General features: G+C 39.8%; 1 protein-coding gene across 5 annotated transcripts in view; it reads right to left on the bottom strand.

Moving 5' to 3' along the window:
- The window catches only part of ELOVL7 (ELOVL fatty acid elongase 7), a 73902-nt gene that overhangs the window by 18847 nt on the left and 39108 nt on the right, over positions 1 to 15947 (bottom strand). For all 5 annotated transcript variants that reach the window (XM_078067288.1, XM_036101088.2, XM_036101087.2 and 2 more), the window contains one exon: positions 6970 to 7067. In XM_078067288.1, the coding sequence (XP_077923414.1) occupies positions 6970 to 7033 (64 nt within the window). In that variant the 5' untranslated portion in view covers positions 7034 to 7067. The remainder of the gene's footprint in view (positions 1 to 6969; positions 7068 to 15947) is intronic.

Below are 15947 nucleotides of genomic sequence, written 5' to 3'. Positions count from 1 at the left end.
CAGAGAATGAGGAACAGGTGGAAGTTAAGGAAAAACTGAGATTTTTGTTTAGATAATTGTACTATCACTGAGACTAGGAGTGCAGGATATGGAGCAACCCTGGTCAGGGAGAGATGGCTTAGGTTTTCAAACATCTTACATTGGGCCTACGTCTAAAACATGTCTATGGAAACCCCTCTAGCCACCTGGAGATTTGAAAGTGGAAGTAGGAGAGAGATCTGGGCCAGAGATGTACTATTTGGGATCTTTATCACATGAAAGGTGAACAACAGAGCCAGGAAAGTGGCTTAGGAAAGTGGGCAGAGTAGGGAGAGTAAGTGGTTTAAGTCAGAATCTTGAGGACTCAATCTTTGCAGGAGGGATGGTAAGATGAGAAAACTGTTTAAAAAAAAAAAAAAAAAAGACCAAGGAGTGGCCGGAGAGAGAGAAGGAAAACCACAGAAGTGAGCCATCCTGAGGTTAAGGGAAGAGTGAATCTTTGGAAGGAGTCAAAGGATAAAATGAAGCAGAGAGAGAAAGACAGTGACACTGACTTTAACAAAAGGAAGTCACTGATGCTCTTAGCAGGAACAATTTTAGTCAAGTATCCTGCACAAGATAGAAATTCAACAGAAGTCTGACAGATATTTATAAAAACACAAAGTTCTCAAAATTAATTTTTCTCCTCGTATTAAGATTGTCACAGCTTGAAATCAGAACAAGTTTCGAAATCAGCGATCCAGGTACACAGCACTGAAATTTTGTATTGCTTCTATTAGGTACCCTCCTTCCCTTCCACACGTTCCCCAGGACATCTGGGCGCCATGTGCAGTTTCAATGGCCACAAGGTGCACTAGCCACGGGCCAGTAACTCACCAGGGAAGTCACAGGAAATAAAAGTTGCCACACAAATGGGGACTAAGGGATAGAATCAGAACTGCTCCAACTTTGTTGAATTTCTTCTATCAGTGGGTAATCCGAAGTTTGAATATAGGAACATCATAAGCCATATGAATATGTCTAGTTTCTACCTCCAATGAAATAAGGACTTTCAGCCAGTACCAAAGAAGACCCCTGGTAGGATGTTAATTAACATGGTTACCTTTGGATGGTGATGGCATGGATGATTTTAATTTTTTTCTTCTCCTCTTTAAGCAATTTAAAATGTTTCTGTTCTTAACAGACATCATGGGTATGACTGAAAACTAGGGGTTTTTTTTTTTGTGTGTGTCCTTAAAGGAATTCCTGAATTAAAGATATATTTTATTTTATTCTTTTATTGACTCAGCAGGGGGAAAAGTATCAAATGACATCATCTTTCTGTTCTTCCTCTGGTAGCAGTAGAAAGAAAACAAGCCAGGAAAAGCATGCTGGGTTGGCTCAGGAAGCAGAAAAAAAATAACTTTAAAATAAATAATTTTTTCCCGTAATTTAATATTTTAAGCATACACCTTCTTTTAAAATCCTACATGTGACTTCTGAGTTCTATAAATTTGAAAATATCACTGTATCTTTTGGGAAAAGCTGGCTAATTTCATGTTATTCTCATAAAACAGTACATCAGGTTTGTTTGTTTTTAAATCCTATTTTAGCAAAGCTTTGGAATCAGCCAGCCTGGGTTCTGATCCTGGCTCTCCCACTGACTCATGGGATTTGGGGCCACTGACTTCACTTCTCTGTGCTTAGTTTCCCCATCTGTGAATTGGGCATAAAGCAGCATGTATCTCATAGAGGATTTAATGAGTTACCATATGTAAAGAGCCCAGCACAACCTAAGGGCTCAGTAATTATGCATTGCTACTATTACAGCAGATGTGAATTCTGTCAGCAGAGCAGAATCAACTCTGCAGTATTTAAAAATCAAATGGTCCAAAAATGACCCTGTTCTAACTGCATCAGAATTCTAGGGCATGGGTCCCAGGTATCCATAAATGCTGAGGTAACCACGATGAGCTGTCAGAGTTAAGAACCCGGGGTTCAGTGCTTCCCTCACCTACACTGGGGGCCTCAGCATCCCTCACTAGGTGCTCTGCAGTTGTCTCTTATTGTCTATTGTTAATGAATGACAACTGTTCATGTTGCCTGCCTTCTTGCTCAGTAACAGTTATACCTTTCTGAATAGAGAGCCTACTTCCATGTGAGGTAGGGGGCTCCCCCTGACAAGCTGTGTACAAATCAGGTATAGATGGTGACTTGACAAGTTGTAGGAGGGCCTGCTCAATGACATTTAAAGTCTGTGATCAGACTACATTTAAAGTCTGTGATAAAGACTCACTCTGTGATGCCACAGATTACAAAAGATTCGGGGTGAGCTCTGTTTTCCCCAGACACAACAGGCTGAGGAAAGAGTGTTTCATGTACCTTCTATTTGGCATCAGGGTTGGGTTTAAGTGTCATGAGTCGAGCCAAGATGAAATAAGAGGATGGGGAGGCAGGTTGTCTGAAGTCCATACCCCAGTCATTACCGAAGTTCTGACTTATTGCTAGCCTAATAATTCTTTTCTAAGAGTGTTCCAGAGAGAGTACAGGGAAAGTAGAAGAGCCACAAACATAGAATTTTAATGAGTTTTTCCATCAACTACTTGTAAGAGGGTGTTCTCTTCTTAAGTAGCATATACTAGCTCAAGTACACCCTTTAAAATTCAATGCACCAACAAGATAAAGGCACTGGAAGGAAAAGCAAACATGTACCTCCAGCACTTTGTGAAGTACTAAAGGTTCAGAATGGCAGCAACCCGACTCATACTCCATTTTCTTGTAAAAAGATCATAACTAGGTTTGAAAAGTTATTATTACTAACCAAACACAAGGAAAGTTGCTTTTAAAACGTTAACAAGTTTCCATTTCTCTACAGTCCAAAATGCTACTAGAGCATGACTTCAAAACTTGACATCTCATATCCAGGAATCATAATAAATCCTCTTATAGCTTAGGTGTTAATTAAACCATATTTAAATCTGTAGCTGTGGAATTTTCCACATGAAATAATTATGTATGACCACTACTTCTTTAGCAATCAAGAAACCAATGAATAAGAGTAGGCTCCCCGAATGCTACTCAGGAATAGGGACAAAGCCAAGAATACACTTGAAATTCTTGGCCCTTAATCATGGGTTCAGACCCTCCAGGGTAAGCAAAATTAAACTGGACTAAGATGGCCAGGAGTGATTTCTAATGGCTCTCCGAGATCAATACCACACTAAGCAGAAGCAAAAAAAACCTCTCCTATTATACCTGGTGGTGTTGTCACAAAGTTGTAAATCTAACACAAAACATTTTAACTCTCTAGGCCCCGATTTAAAAAAAAATTATATTTTTTATATGAATAGACATTTTTAAAAAGCATATGCTATGTTAAAAGTATTTTCAGATGACAGTACTCTTTCCATCATCTGTAACAACTACCACCATCTGTGTTGGATTACTTCCTAAGTCACAGAGCACTTTCATGCATATTGGTACCATCCTCACCTCTGTTTTGCTGAAAAAGAAATGCCTTTTTAATACAGACAGTAATTAGTTCAAGACCACCTAGCCAGTCCATCGAAATGGTCTAACTGAAATCTAGGTCTTCTCATTATACATCCCCATACCCTTTCCCCTCTCTCATGACTTCAAATTAGCATAACAGAGATGTAGCAATGCCTGCCCCTCTCGCTCACTTTCCCTGTACTGTTTGCAAAGCTGTTCCAGGGGCTCCCTCTGTCTCTCCCTAACCACCTCCAGCCCTTCATCATTCCTTTTTCTGACCTAATATTGCTCAGCTTTTCAATATAAGTATTCCTAATAAAAAGCAGAGAGTCATTACATGGATAATAGTGGAAGTAGAAATCAGAAGTTGTTCATTTAAAAACATCCTGTACTTCCAGCTCTATACAGATATTAATCATCATCTAAATCAATTTGGCTCTTGAGTTAGGATACTGATTATCTGCCTCTCTTGAGTTCCTGCATTTGGTATAGTGAATAGCAAGGGACTTGTGCTTCCAAACGGGTCCATTTCAAAACATGCAACCAGATCTACTTGGCTCCCAAGTTCAAATCATGACATTTCAGGTAGCAAGGCATACCTCTACTTAGAAAAGCAATTAAAGGGCGCCTGGGTGGCTCAGTTGGTTGGGCGACTGCCTTCGGCTCAGGTCATGATCTTGGAGTCCCGGGATCGAGTCCCGCATCGGGCTCCCTGCTCAGCGGGGAGTCTGCTTCTCCCTCTGACCCTCCCCCCTCTCATGTGCTCTCTCTTTCTCATTCTCTCTCTCAAAATAAATGAATAAAATCTTTAAAAAAAAAAAAAGAGAGTTTTAAAAAAAAAAAAAAAAGAAAAGCAATTAAAATATTAATACTTTTTGAAAATAGAGCTACCATATGATCCAGCAATTGCACTACTGGGTATTTACCCCAAAGATACAAAAGTAGGGACCCGAAAGGCTACGTGCACCCCGATGTTTATAGCAGCAATGTCCACAATAGCCAAACTGTGGAAAGAGCCAAGATGTCCATCAACAGATGAATGGATAAAGAAGAAGTGGTATATATATACAATGGAATATTATGCAGCCATCAAAAGGAATAAGATCTTGCCATTTGCAATGACGTGGATGGAACTGGAGGGTATTATGCTGAGCGAAATAAGTCAAACAGAGAAAGACATGTATCATATGACCTCACTGATATGAGGAATTCTTAATCTCAGGAAACAAACTGAGGGTTGCTGGAGTGGGGGGTGGGGTGGGAGGGATGGGGTGACTGGGTGATGGACACTGGGGAGGGTATGTGTTCTGGTAAGCGCTGTGAATTGTGCAAGACTGTTGAATCTCAGATCTGTACCTCTGAAACAAATAATGCAATATATGTTAAGAAAGAAAAAAAGAAGAAGAATGTAGCAGGAGGGGAAGAATGAAGGGGGGGAAATCGGAGGGGGAGAAGAACCATGAGAGACAATGGACTCTGAAAAACAAACTGAGGGTTCTAGAGGGGAGGGGGTTGGGAGGATGGGTTAGCCTGGTGATGGGTATTGAGGAGGGCACGTTCTGCATGGAGCACTGGGTGTTATGCACAAACAATGAATCATGGAACACTATATCTAAAACTAATGATGTAATGTATGGGGATTAACATAACAATAAAAAAATTAAAAAAAAAAATTAATACTTTTAAAAATACAAAAAAGTGAAAGCCATTAAAACAAGACAAACAGTATTTAAATTAAATATTGAATTTATGAGAACTACTATAAACCTTCAGAGAAGGCAGACCTCTAGAGAAATCTACTTGTTCTCAGAATCATTACATAAGTTGAAAAACTAAGAAAAAAAGGAAGAAACATGGAAACAGTCATTCTCCATTTCCCTACCAGATAGAAGCTTCACTATTTATGGGCTACTAAAAAAACCCTCGGTGCTCTTCCAGGGCAAATCTGTTGGGACATTTTTTAGTGAAATAAAATTGGTCTTTAGCAGTCTCCTGAGAAAGACGGCAACCATGACACAGTGTATCTTTGCTGATATCTGCATAAATTGGAAAATAATTCCAGTTGTGTTAAATGCCAAGAGATAGCACTTTTTCTTCCTGAATTTGGAGGACACGTGATTTCTGGTTGATAGGGAAGAGCTAAGCTGATGTGGTGATGCTGATGAATATGTGTAAAACAATTCAAATGTGAAATACCAGAGATCTAATCAAAATCAGGAAACATAGGTTCTAATCTTTCCTGCCAACAACTAGCCACATTCTGAACAAGGTCACATCTCTGAGCCTCAGTCTTTAATTCTAAAATGAGGAGTTAGCTTTGATGATACCACCTTTGATGAGGTCTGCCTCAGCTCTACAACACTCTGACTCCTTGTTTATTTAAAAATTGTTTTACCTTTGTCATATATATAGGGGTGCCTGGGTGGCTCAGCCAGTTAAGCGTCTGCCTTCGGCTCAGGTCATGATCCCAGAGTCCCGGGATCGAGCCCTGGATTGGATTCCCTGCTCAGCAGGGAGTCTGCTTCTCCCTCTGCCCCCACCCCACTAGTGTTCTCTCTTACTCTCTGTCTCTCTCACAAATAAATAAAATCTTTAAAAAAATTGTTTTACCTTTCTCATATATATATATGGGGGGAGGGGCAGAGGGAGAGGAAGAGAGAATCTTAAGCTGGCTCCGCGGGGAGCCTGGCACAGAGCCCAATGAAGGGCTAAATCTCACGACCCTGAGATCATGACCTGAGCTGAAATCAAGAGTTGGATGCTTAACCAACTGAGCCACCCAGGAGTCCCATCTTTGTTACATTTTTAAAATGTTCTGTGATGGTTATAAAAGCAACATACATTTGAGTGGTATTAAAAAAAATATAGATAAGTAAATAGAAATTACCCATAATCCTATCACACAGAGACAATGGCTCTCACAAAAGTAATGTATGTGGTGTTTTACAACCTGTTTTTCATTTAATGTATTTAAACTTGATTTGGCATTAAATGTTCCTAGAATACTGATTTTTTTTTTTTAATGGTTACAGCAAGAAGGCAGACATTTCAGAATTACTTAGGGATGCCCTATGAAACGCTCCCTTTCTGATACACCCCTGAGGGTGCAGCCCCTCCCATTCAAGAATCAACATTGTTGGCATTAACTGCTATTTCCCTTAGGAGCATTAGGGCAGAAGCAAGCCTAAGAGCACTGTGCCTCCAAAAATCACTTTTAATGACTGCTGAGTTGGAATGTACTATCATCTATTAACCAATTTCCTTAACTGGATATTAAAGCTATTTTCATTATTATAAACATCATAATAAACATCTGTGTAGCTCTATCTTTGTACATATTTGTAATGAGAACTTTGATACTTCCCTGTTGTTAACTAGTAATAAAAATTAATATTTGAGGTGTCTATGAGGGAGTGTTAACTTGCAGTCTCTCATTCTGTTTCAGTGAAATCCTATTAAATATTGGAATTGGACATAAAAAGAAAAGATGTGCCTTAAGTAGGAAGTTTGGTTACTTACCAGCATCTTTGATCCAATTATCATAAAGACGCACGGTTCTTGATGTAAGATCACTGAAGACCATTTTCCACAGGATTTACTGGCTCTTATAATGGGTTCTTCAGTACAAGAAAGAAAGAAATGAGTTTATGATCTATAAATGCAAATAAAGCCAAGTTCTAATAAAACAATATGATAAATGCTAAATATTTAATAGGAATACTTGGCAAAACAACAGACCTGTACTAAGGGTAAATGCATTAGTGAACCACATTAAACCCTGATACAGTGGCAAACATTTAAGATTTTTCATCATTATAAGAACAATGCTTACTTTGCTGAAAAGGGCTAACATTCTATGTGCAAGATATAAAAGGAGTAAATGATTCTAAGAATGTTCATAAGTGCATCTCCTTTTTATAGCAATAATGCAGATCAGGAAAAGACTACTTTCGATGGCAATTCTGAAATAAAAACCCAGTAGAAGAAAAGTCAAGAAGATATACAAACATTCAGAGAAGTTACTCTGAACCAGGACTTATAGCTGATCTTCAGGCATAACAAGGTCTTCTGTATGCAAGTCTTTACAATTTAAGTGGAATACAGGTAGAAAGAGGGAAGGAAAGAAGATCTACAATAGCCAGGGAAAAGTTGCCTCATTTATCTGGACAGATAGGTAAGAATAGTTGGAAAAAGAAGTCTTCTGAAAAAAAAAAAAAACAAAACACTAGTGAAAGGACACGAGCTCTATTATATATTAAAAGATAATCTAAATCTTTAATAATTAAAACAATGTGACACTGACACATGAAGAAGCAAACCAATGGAATACAGCAAAACATCCAGAAATACATCAAATACAGTTAGGAACTTAGAACTGTATTTTGTAGGTTCTCAGATGTACACTCTCCCACATTTTAACATTTCTGAAATCTTACAAATGTATGGTGTCCCACAAAATGAACAGTGTATTTGATCCAAAGTCATAGAGTGGGAAGATGAAATAGCTCTGGAGATGGATGGTGGTGATGGTTGCACAACAATGTAAGTGTACTTAATGTCATTGAACTTCACACTTAAAAATGGTTAAAATGGTAAATTTTACATTATATAGGTTTTATCACAAAAAAGAAATCCTTTAAGCCTGCAACAGGAAAATTAAAACTTTCTTCTAGCATTCTAAAAGTCATTTTAGAATGTAAACATATATATATATTTAGAATATAAAATATTTATTTTTAAGACATATAGTATATGATAAAGGTGGCATCTCAAACCAGTGGGCACTGAATTACCAGCAGTTCTTCAAAAAATGGTGTGATACAACTAAATAGCCACCTGGGAAAAAGAAGTTGGATCCAAACATTATACTATAAACCAAGATAAACTCCAAGTAGATCGAAAATTTAAATAAGAAAAACAGAAAAAAGAAAAGAAAAGAAAAACAGAACAATGAAAGTACTAGATGACAACAGAGAGAACACTTTTCTAGCCTTGTAATGGGAAAGGACTTTCTAACTTTGACTTAAAATACAAAAGATGTAAGAGAAGACTAACAAATGTAACCACATGAAAATCAAGAGGAAAAAATTAAAAAATAAAAAATGACATACAGGAAAAAATATGTTCAATTCATACCACAGACAAATGCTACTCTCCTTAATATATAGAGTTCTAAGAAATTGATAAGAAGATCTATAAGCCATGAAAAGCATGGGCAAATTTCATAGGAAAGGAAATATGAATGGCTCTTAAACATATGAAAAGTTGCTTACCTTTAATCATAGTAAGAAATTTACAATATTTTATTGCAGTGGATGGGCTAAAGTCCAAACATTTTTATCAGTCCAATTGGCCTAAATCCAAAAATGTGTTGAGAAGACTGTGGCAAACTCATACATTGCAGGTGGGAGTGCAAATGATCATAACCCTTAGTAATGCCAATTTGGCACTATTAGGAGAAAGTATAAATGCATATTTTTTAACCTAGCGATGTTACTCTTAGAAACTCATCCTAGAGATACACATGCACATATGCAGAATGACATATTCAAGGTCATTCATTGCATCAGTTAGTAACAGCAAAAGACTGGAAACAAGCCAAATGTCTAATAAAAGTGGACTGGTTAATAAATGATAATACATCTAAACCATGAAATATTATGCTATTTTAAGTAAGAATGAGGAAGTTCTCCCTGTGCTGATATGGAAAGGTATCCAAGATAAATCTCTATGTGAAAAAAGCAAAGGAAGTTACATAATTTTAAAATGACTTTTATATAAAAAAGGAGGGAAGGAATGAGAATATAAATTTGCATTTATTTATATTAGCACAAAACAAATTCTGAAAAAGATATCCATGGGTAAGGGAATGAGGTACAAAATGGGCTGAAGGGGTAGAAGGCAGACCTCATACTGTTTGGTTTTTAACTCATGTGAATATATTATCTACCCAAAAATAAAGAATTAAAATATTTCAAAGAAAAAAAAAAAAGAATAGGATCAGCAGCACCTTTGCTGGAATATTCCTACTTAAACATCCATACACAAATGCACATACACACAAAAGAGAGATTTTTATCTTAATTCCTCAAGGGTCCATCCCCTCCAGAGGATGTCTCCAAGTTCAGGGAAGTATCTCAGCATGGCTTTGGTATATCTTATGTCCTCAAGCTGAGTTCAGACTCAAGATTGGCTGTGGTGAAGCCAGGGTCTTACTCGAGTCAGCCTGGGCTCTTGCTTCCCTATGGATCCTTTCTACAAAGAAGGTGTGATGTGGGTCCAGGAATAGGGCCTCTAGGGTCACAAAGGCCTTGGTTTGAATCTCACCATTTAACAGCTGTATGACCCTGAGCAAAATGAAAGCTCAATTTCCTAATCTGTAAAATGGTGATTCTACAACCTACCAAGATAAGATAAAGTAACTCAGAGTTGTTTTGAGGACCACGTGAGATAATATATACTTGTGAAATTTAGAGCACAGAATTCGATAAAGAATGAACATTTAATCAAAGTCAGACATCATCACTTGCAGAGATAAATTGTGCCAATTTTATCGGAAAGTATCTGGACAAACTCATTATCTAGTAGAGCTGAATGGCATTTTATGCAACAAATCTAGAGAAAACTCTACTACTTTTATTTTAAGAACTGGAATGTCAGATTATACATGATTCTTTCCTTGATGTTTTCCAACTATTTTGGTGTGAGTGCTTTTTTGAAATTTTTTATTTATTTTATTTTTTAAAAAGATTTATTTTAGAGAAAGAGAGAGAGTGAGCGAGCAAGCAGGAGGGGCAGAGGAAGTGGGAGAGAGAATCTCAAGCAACCTTCACACCCAATGCAGAACCCCATGTGGAGGTCAATCTCACCACCCTGAGATCACGACCTGAGCCGAAACCAAGAATCGGACGCCTAACTGACTGCACCACCCAAGTGCCCTGGTCTAAGTGTTTAGACCATGCTAAAAGCTACTTCTGTGCACCTTAACCACAGATAAAACAGACCTCAAGCCATTATTCTTATAATTAAACTCCCAAAATAATGCTGTTTAAATTACTCCAAACCAGGGGCACCTGGGTGGCTCAGTCGTTAAGCGTCTGCCTTCGGCTCAGGTCATGATCCCGAGGTCCTGGAATTGAGCCCCTCATCGGGCTCCCAGCTCCACGGGAAGCCTGCTTCTCCCTCTCCCACTCCCCCTGCTTATGTTCCCTCTTTTACTGTGTCTCCCTCTCTCTCTGTCAAATGAATGAATAAAATCTTTAAAAAAAATAAAAAATAAAAAATAAATAAATCACTCCAAACTGGAGTAAAAGATTCTAATTGTACATGGTATATGGTGAGGTTACATTTCAAAGTATTATTCTGTTTTCTGCGCAATTCCCTCCTCTTCTTTTTCCCCCCACTCATTCCACACAGGACATTTTCCTCTCCCTAAACTCCCAAAAGCACAAAAATTCAAGAAACCACAGTCTAATGCAGGTCAGAAATATTCACGGGCAGTAAACAGAGCTGGTTTCTCTAATCCCAAACACGACACAAGTCTGAAATGAAGGGAGAAGCGAAAGGCAGTCACAGGAGCAGCTCATGCTGGATGGGAAGCAGGAGCAGATGTTCTCCAGGGAGGTGAGAGATGGAGCACTGGCGAGGTAGGAAAGGGATCCATTAGCCCAAGTTCCTGGAGTGTGGCCTCTCTCATTGATCCTTTACTTTTATATAACCTGACATCCAACAGTCCTTAACACTTTGTGGGCCCACCAGAAGAGAAGGAGTGTGCATCGTGTGCATCATTGTGTGGGGATGGGGCATGAAAAGAAAACCTGATCCTTTAACTTTGTTGGAAGTGACAGCACACAGCTGAGAATTTTCTAGGCTGGACAGTACTGGACTGGATGCTAATATGACATTGTAGGGGTTGGTCTAGAAAACTGTTAACCTCTGAATTTGGGGCAGCCTGGGTTGTCCTGCAAAAGATAGCACTTAGACTAGAGTCAGGCATCTCGTTGACCCCTAACTACAATATGATTTAACATGGACACTTGACTGCGAGACAGTGGTACACAGAGATGAGAAGAAACTTACTCCATGTGGTGAAGGTATAGAGATATCTTCTAGCTAACAGCAGAACTGGGGCCTTGACCAATTTAAAATGCTTAATAACATAAAATTTCAGGGCTAGTGATGCCACAAAAATCAGGGTTCTCCTGCAGGTGAAGCAGACTTAAAACTCAAAAACGGTAGACAAATGACCACACTTCCATCAAGGGAAGAGACAAGGGAGGCACTGGAGGGGTCCACCTCCAAGGGCCTCAAAACTATGTAGCAGTCAACAGGAGCTTATTGACGGAGGACTGGTACTAGAATTCTACTACCTACAACTGACCCATGAATTCTCCTTGTTTTTGACAGCATCACATGGTGACTGGGTCATTTGGTAAAGAAAAGGCTGAAACTGCCCAGACTAGCACAAGCTGATGGAGAAGGTGTCCCGTACATTAAAGATGTCAAGTTCAAATATGAGAAATGTGCCTGCGGCCAGCAGAAGGCCCTTCCCATGGGCAGCTTCCCTGGAGACTACTCAGCCACAAGTGCAGCATGGAAAGAACACCAGAACACAGAGGGTATGCTTGGGGTATCTGATCACTTCATCCATTTGGCTCAAAGTTATCTTAACAGTAATTGCAAGGCAGAACTCATCTGAAAGAACTTCTTGGTGGAATGCACCCAGACAAGGATGGGACCTTAGAATTGCCTGTGATAGGAAGTACCTAGCAGGAGTCTAGAAACCTAAAACCGTGGCCCACCATTTCCAGGTTAATCCTCATGTGTAGAGATTTATCTAAATCCTGTAAAATACGTATGGGACACCTTCTCTGGGGGGAAAGGAGTGGTAGAGTCAGCATATGGCTTTCCTAGGGCGTGTCTATGATCCAGGAAAAAGGCCATATGGTTTTCCCTTTCTCTTGGCTGTTTGGAAGGTTTTGGGCTCCCCACTGATCTTTTCTTTGGAAATCAGACATCAGGGACAAAACCCGCAAGAACACATCTGGCTAGCCGCAGATACTGCTGGGGGACACACAAAAGAAGCTACAGGAAGGTACCAGCATAGGGATGGAGGTCTATGGTGGAAATGACGACAGCAGGGTAAGAACAAAACAGCTGGCCTTCCTGTGGAAAGCCATACCTGGCCCCATAATTAGGTGGTGGTTTGAAACTTTACCCTTGTACAAAGCAAGGAAGGAGAGAGGGACAGAGCAAATCAGGCTATTCCATAGAAATCATAATTGCTCATCGGAGAACTGATAAGGGAAACGTGTCTTCAAATGCAGATGGTGTTTCAAAGGAGGAGAGCAGAGCCAGCTTGGGAAGCAAAAGGAAAAAGCACTCAATCCTGACTCATTAGAAGAGGACAGGGGAGTTTCAGCAGTGAGTCCAGAACGGGGCACTGGGACCTCAGGCTATTGGGTGGTAAAAGGTCTTCAAGTGAAAAGTGTCAGCCTCTCTCTGAGTAATGACGCTGGAAAACCAGAGAGCTGAGAAGAAAAAACGCTGAGATAAGAAGTAAAAATCTCAGGAAGAATTCAAAGACTGCCGGGGAAACCTCCACCTCGATATTAATCTGCAGGTTTCCTGTGTATTCCCCACCCCGCCTGTTTCCTCCCTGGATCCAGTTTCCCTTTCCACCCCCATCCTCTGTACGTAAGCAGAAAGCAAGCCTCAAAGAGGTTGTGAGTCTGTGGACAGAAGGTTTGGGTGCCTGAGTTTTTCCATCCCAAAGATTTAGTTAGACTGAGGCTGGGGGAAAGGGATCAGAAACTTTTAAGCACATTAACATGTGAGGAATGACTATAAAATTATAATTCATTTGTTTAAACCTGGATTTCTCAACCTTGGTTGTACTGACATTTGGAGACAGACAATTCTTAGTTTGGGAAGCTGTCCTAAGCAATGTAGGATGTTCAGCACCGACCCTGGCCTCTATCCACTAGATGCCAGGAACTCCCCAGTTGAGACAACCAAAAAATTTCAAGAAATTGCCAAATTGCCAATCCCTAGTTTAAACTAAACTACCAACATTTATTCATCCAGATAGGAGTAGTTAGTTCAGAGTCATCATTTTAGCAATTATACATTTATTTCAGTGATGCTGTCATTCAAAAAAAATTTTGAGCTTTTCTTCACAAAATGATTTCAGAGTTTTTCAGAATGTCATTTAAGTGGCTCTAAGGGAAAAAAATCTTTGTCTACTACTTCTAAAAATCAGGTCATAACCAATCATAAGTTAAGAATGATTCTGGGGGGAGCGCCTGGGTGGCTCAGTCGTTAAGCGTCTGCCTTCGGCTCAGGTCATGATTCCTGGATCCTGGGATCGAGCCCCGCATCAGGCTTCCTGCTCAGCGGGGAGTCTGCTTCTCCCTTTCCCTCTGCACCTCCCTCTGCTTGTGCTCTCTGACTGTATCTCTCTGTCAAGTAAATAAATAAAATCTTAAAAAAAAAAAAAAGAATGATTCTGGGGATGTCTGGATGGTTCAGTCAGTTAAGTGTCTGACTTTGGCTCAGGATCTCGGGGTCTGAGCCCCGAGTTGAGCTCCCTGCTCAGCAGGGAGTCTGCTTCACCCTCTCCCTCTCCCCCCTCTCTGCCCCTCCCCAACTCCCCCCTCAAATAAATAAATACAATCTTTAAAATAAAAAGAATGATTCTGAAGGTAAATGGATGAAGCTGAGCTCCACCTTGTTGAGTGGGGTGGGAAGCGGGGGCAACAGAGTTGCTTTACTCATAATTTACTATTAACATTTTCAACATGCTTTGTAACATTAAGACAATTAAAAAAAATCCAGAAATGTTTAGAGTCATAGAAATATTAGTGGAATAAATGTATAGTAGCCTGAGGTAACTGAGGAAACACTCATTTATATGTATATTCCAGCATATTAGTTTAAATCTTTTTCTCTATCATCTACCGTGAACTCCAATTAAAAGAAAGTGAATTTAGAACCTGAAATAGACTCAGTGAAAAATGATTTCAAATGACAGATTTTCAATGTTGCTAATTACCATACAAGTATGTGTGAATGTACAATACACACACACACACACACACACACACACTGCAGAAGCAAAAATACATTCCATACAAGATGTCAAACATGTATTTTTGTCTACTACAAATCTGTCATTTAAAAAATATATATGCTTCTTCTTGGGATTTCCTTTATCACTCCCCCCACTTTTTTTGGCCATTTCTATTCCATAGCTAGGTTGTATAAATTGTCTCAGGAATGAAACAGAACAGCAGAAGGCAGAGAAACAGAAAGTTTTATCCCAGCTTTGGAGTTAGGAAAGCTTAGGCACTTTAGCCATACAGAAGAACAGAAGGACATAAACAAGAGATCTGAGAGGAAACATCTGAGGTTTCCATGCCTCCTAGCACAGAAGAGCAAGCTTCAGGACTGATGGAGGAGGAGTTGGAGGGAAAGCAATTAGTGCCGATCTCAGAGAAGGGCAAGAAGCCCTGGCAAGATGTCAGGTAGGCTTATGGGAAGAGAGAACAGGAGTGGTCAGGCTCAGTTGCCTGGGTAGAGGGGGAACAGGTGGGTGATGGGGCCTCAGGGTGGTGTAGAGCGTTTCTCTTACTCGGGCATGGAGAGGAGCAGCAGAGACAGTTCTGAGTATCCTCGACAGACCCGGAAGAACCGCAGAAGAGCTGTAGAAAATGAAGGAGTCATGCAGCTAGCAACAGCACAGATCTGCGGGGACAAGTGGCCAAAGAGCTGATGCGACCTTGGATGTCTCAGGGGATAGCCATGTAGACAAAGGACATCAAGGACTAAAGGGCTCCTCCTTCCAACTAACTTGATCTTACATAAGCTAGTTTTAACTTGCTGAGGGGGATGGAGTGGGGTAGCCATATTTAGAATTGCTTGAAATAGGTTCCTGCCACCCAAAAGAATAAAGAAACCTTTATTAAAAAAATAAAAATTAAGCTATAAAGAAACACAATTTTGTTCTTACATAGCTGACTTTGTCAGTTGAGGTTTGGAGCCATTTACTTTAGGTATGGAATCAGGTCACTACAATTTTTCCCCTTTTCCTATCCCTTATCTCATCGGTTGACAGGCCTGGTTGAAAATCAGAATTACCTGGAGAGAAATCTGGATTCAGTTAGTATATTTGGGGAGATTCTGATGATGGGCCAGGTTTGGGAACCTTTCTCAATGCTGCATAAGCCATTCTCAGACACAACACCCACAACATGAGGAAATGGCATAAAATTCGTGACAAAGGATCCAGTTAATGAATGTCACCCGGATATGATAAGACATCTGGGTCAAGAAGGGCAGGAACAGGAGGCGCAATCAATACTGGAAAGTTTTCTCTGGTGATGCAAAACATCCCATAAGAATGTGAAATCTGGTAGATCTTTTAGTCAGCACATACACCCAAGATATAAGGAAACTAACCTCCTATTTTGAGAGTGAAATAAGCTTGAAGTTCCCAA

This window comes from Halichoerus grypus, chromosome 2, assembly GCF_964656455.1.
Source record: "Halichoerus grypus chromosome 2, mHalGry1.hap1.1, whole genome shotgun sequence".
Classification (NCBI taxonomy): Eukaryota; Metazoa; Chordata; class Mammalia; order Carnivora; family Phocidae; genus Halichoerus; species Halichoerus grypus.
The sequence above is the reverse complement of the archived record's forward strand: the minus strand, read 5'-3'. Positions and strand labels throughout refer to the sequence as shown.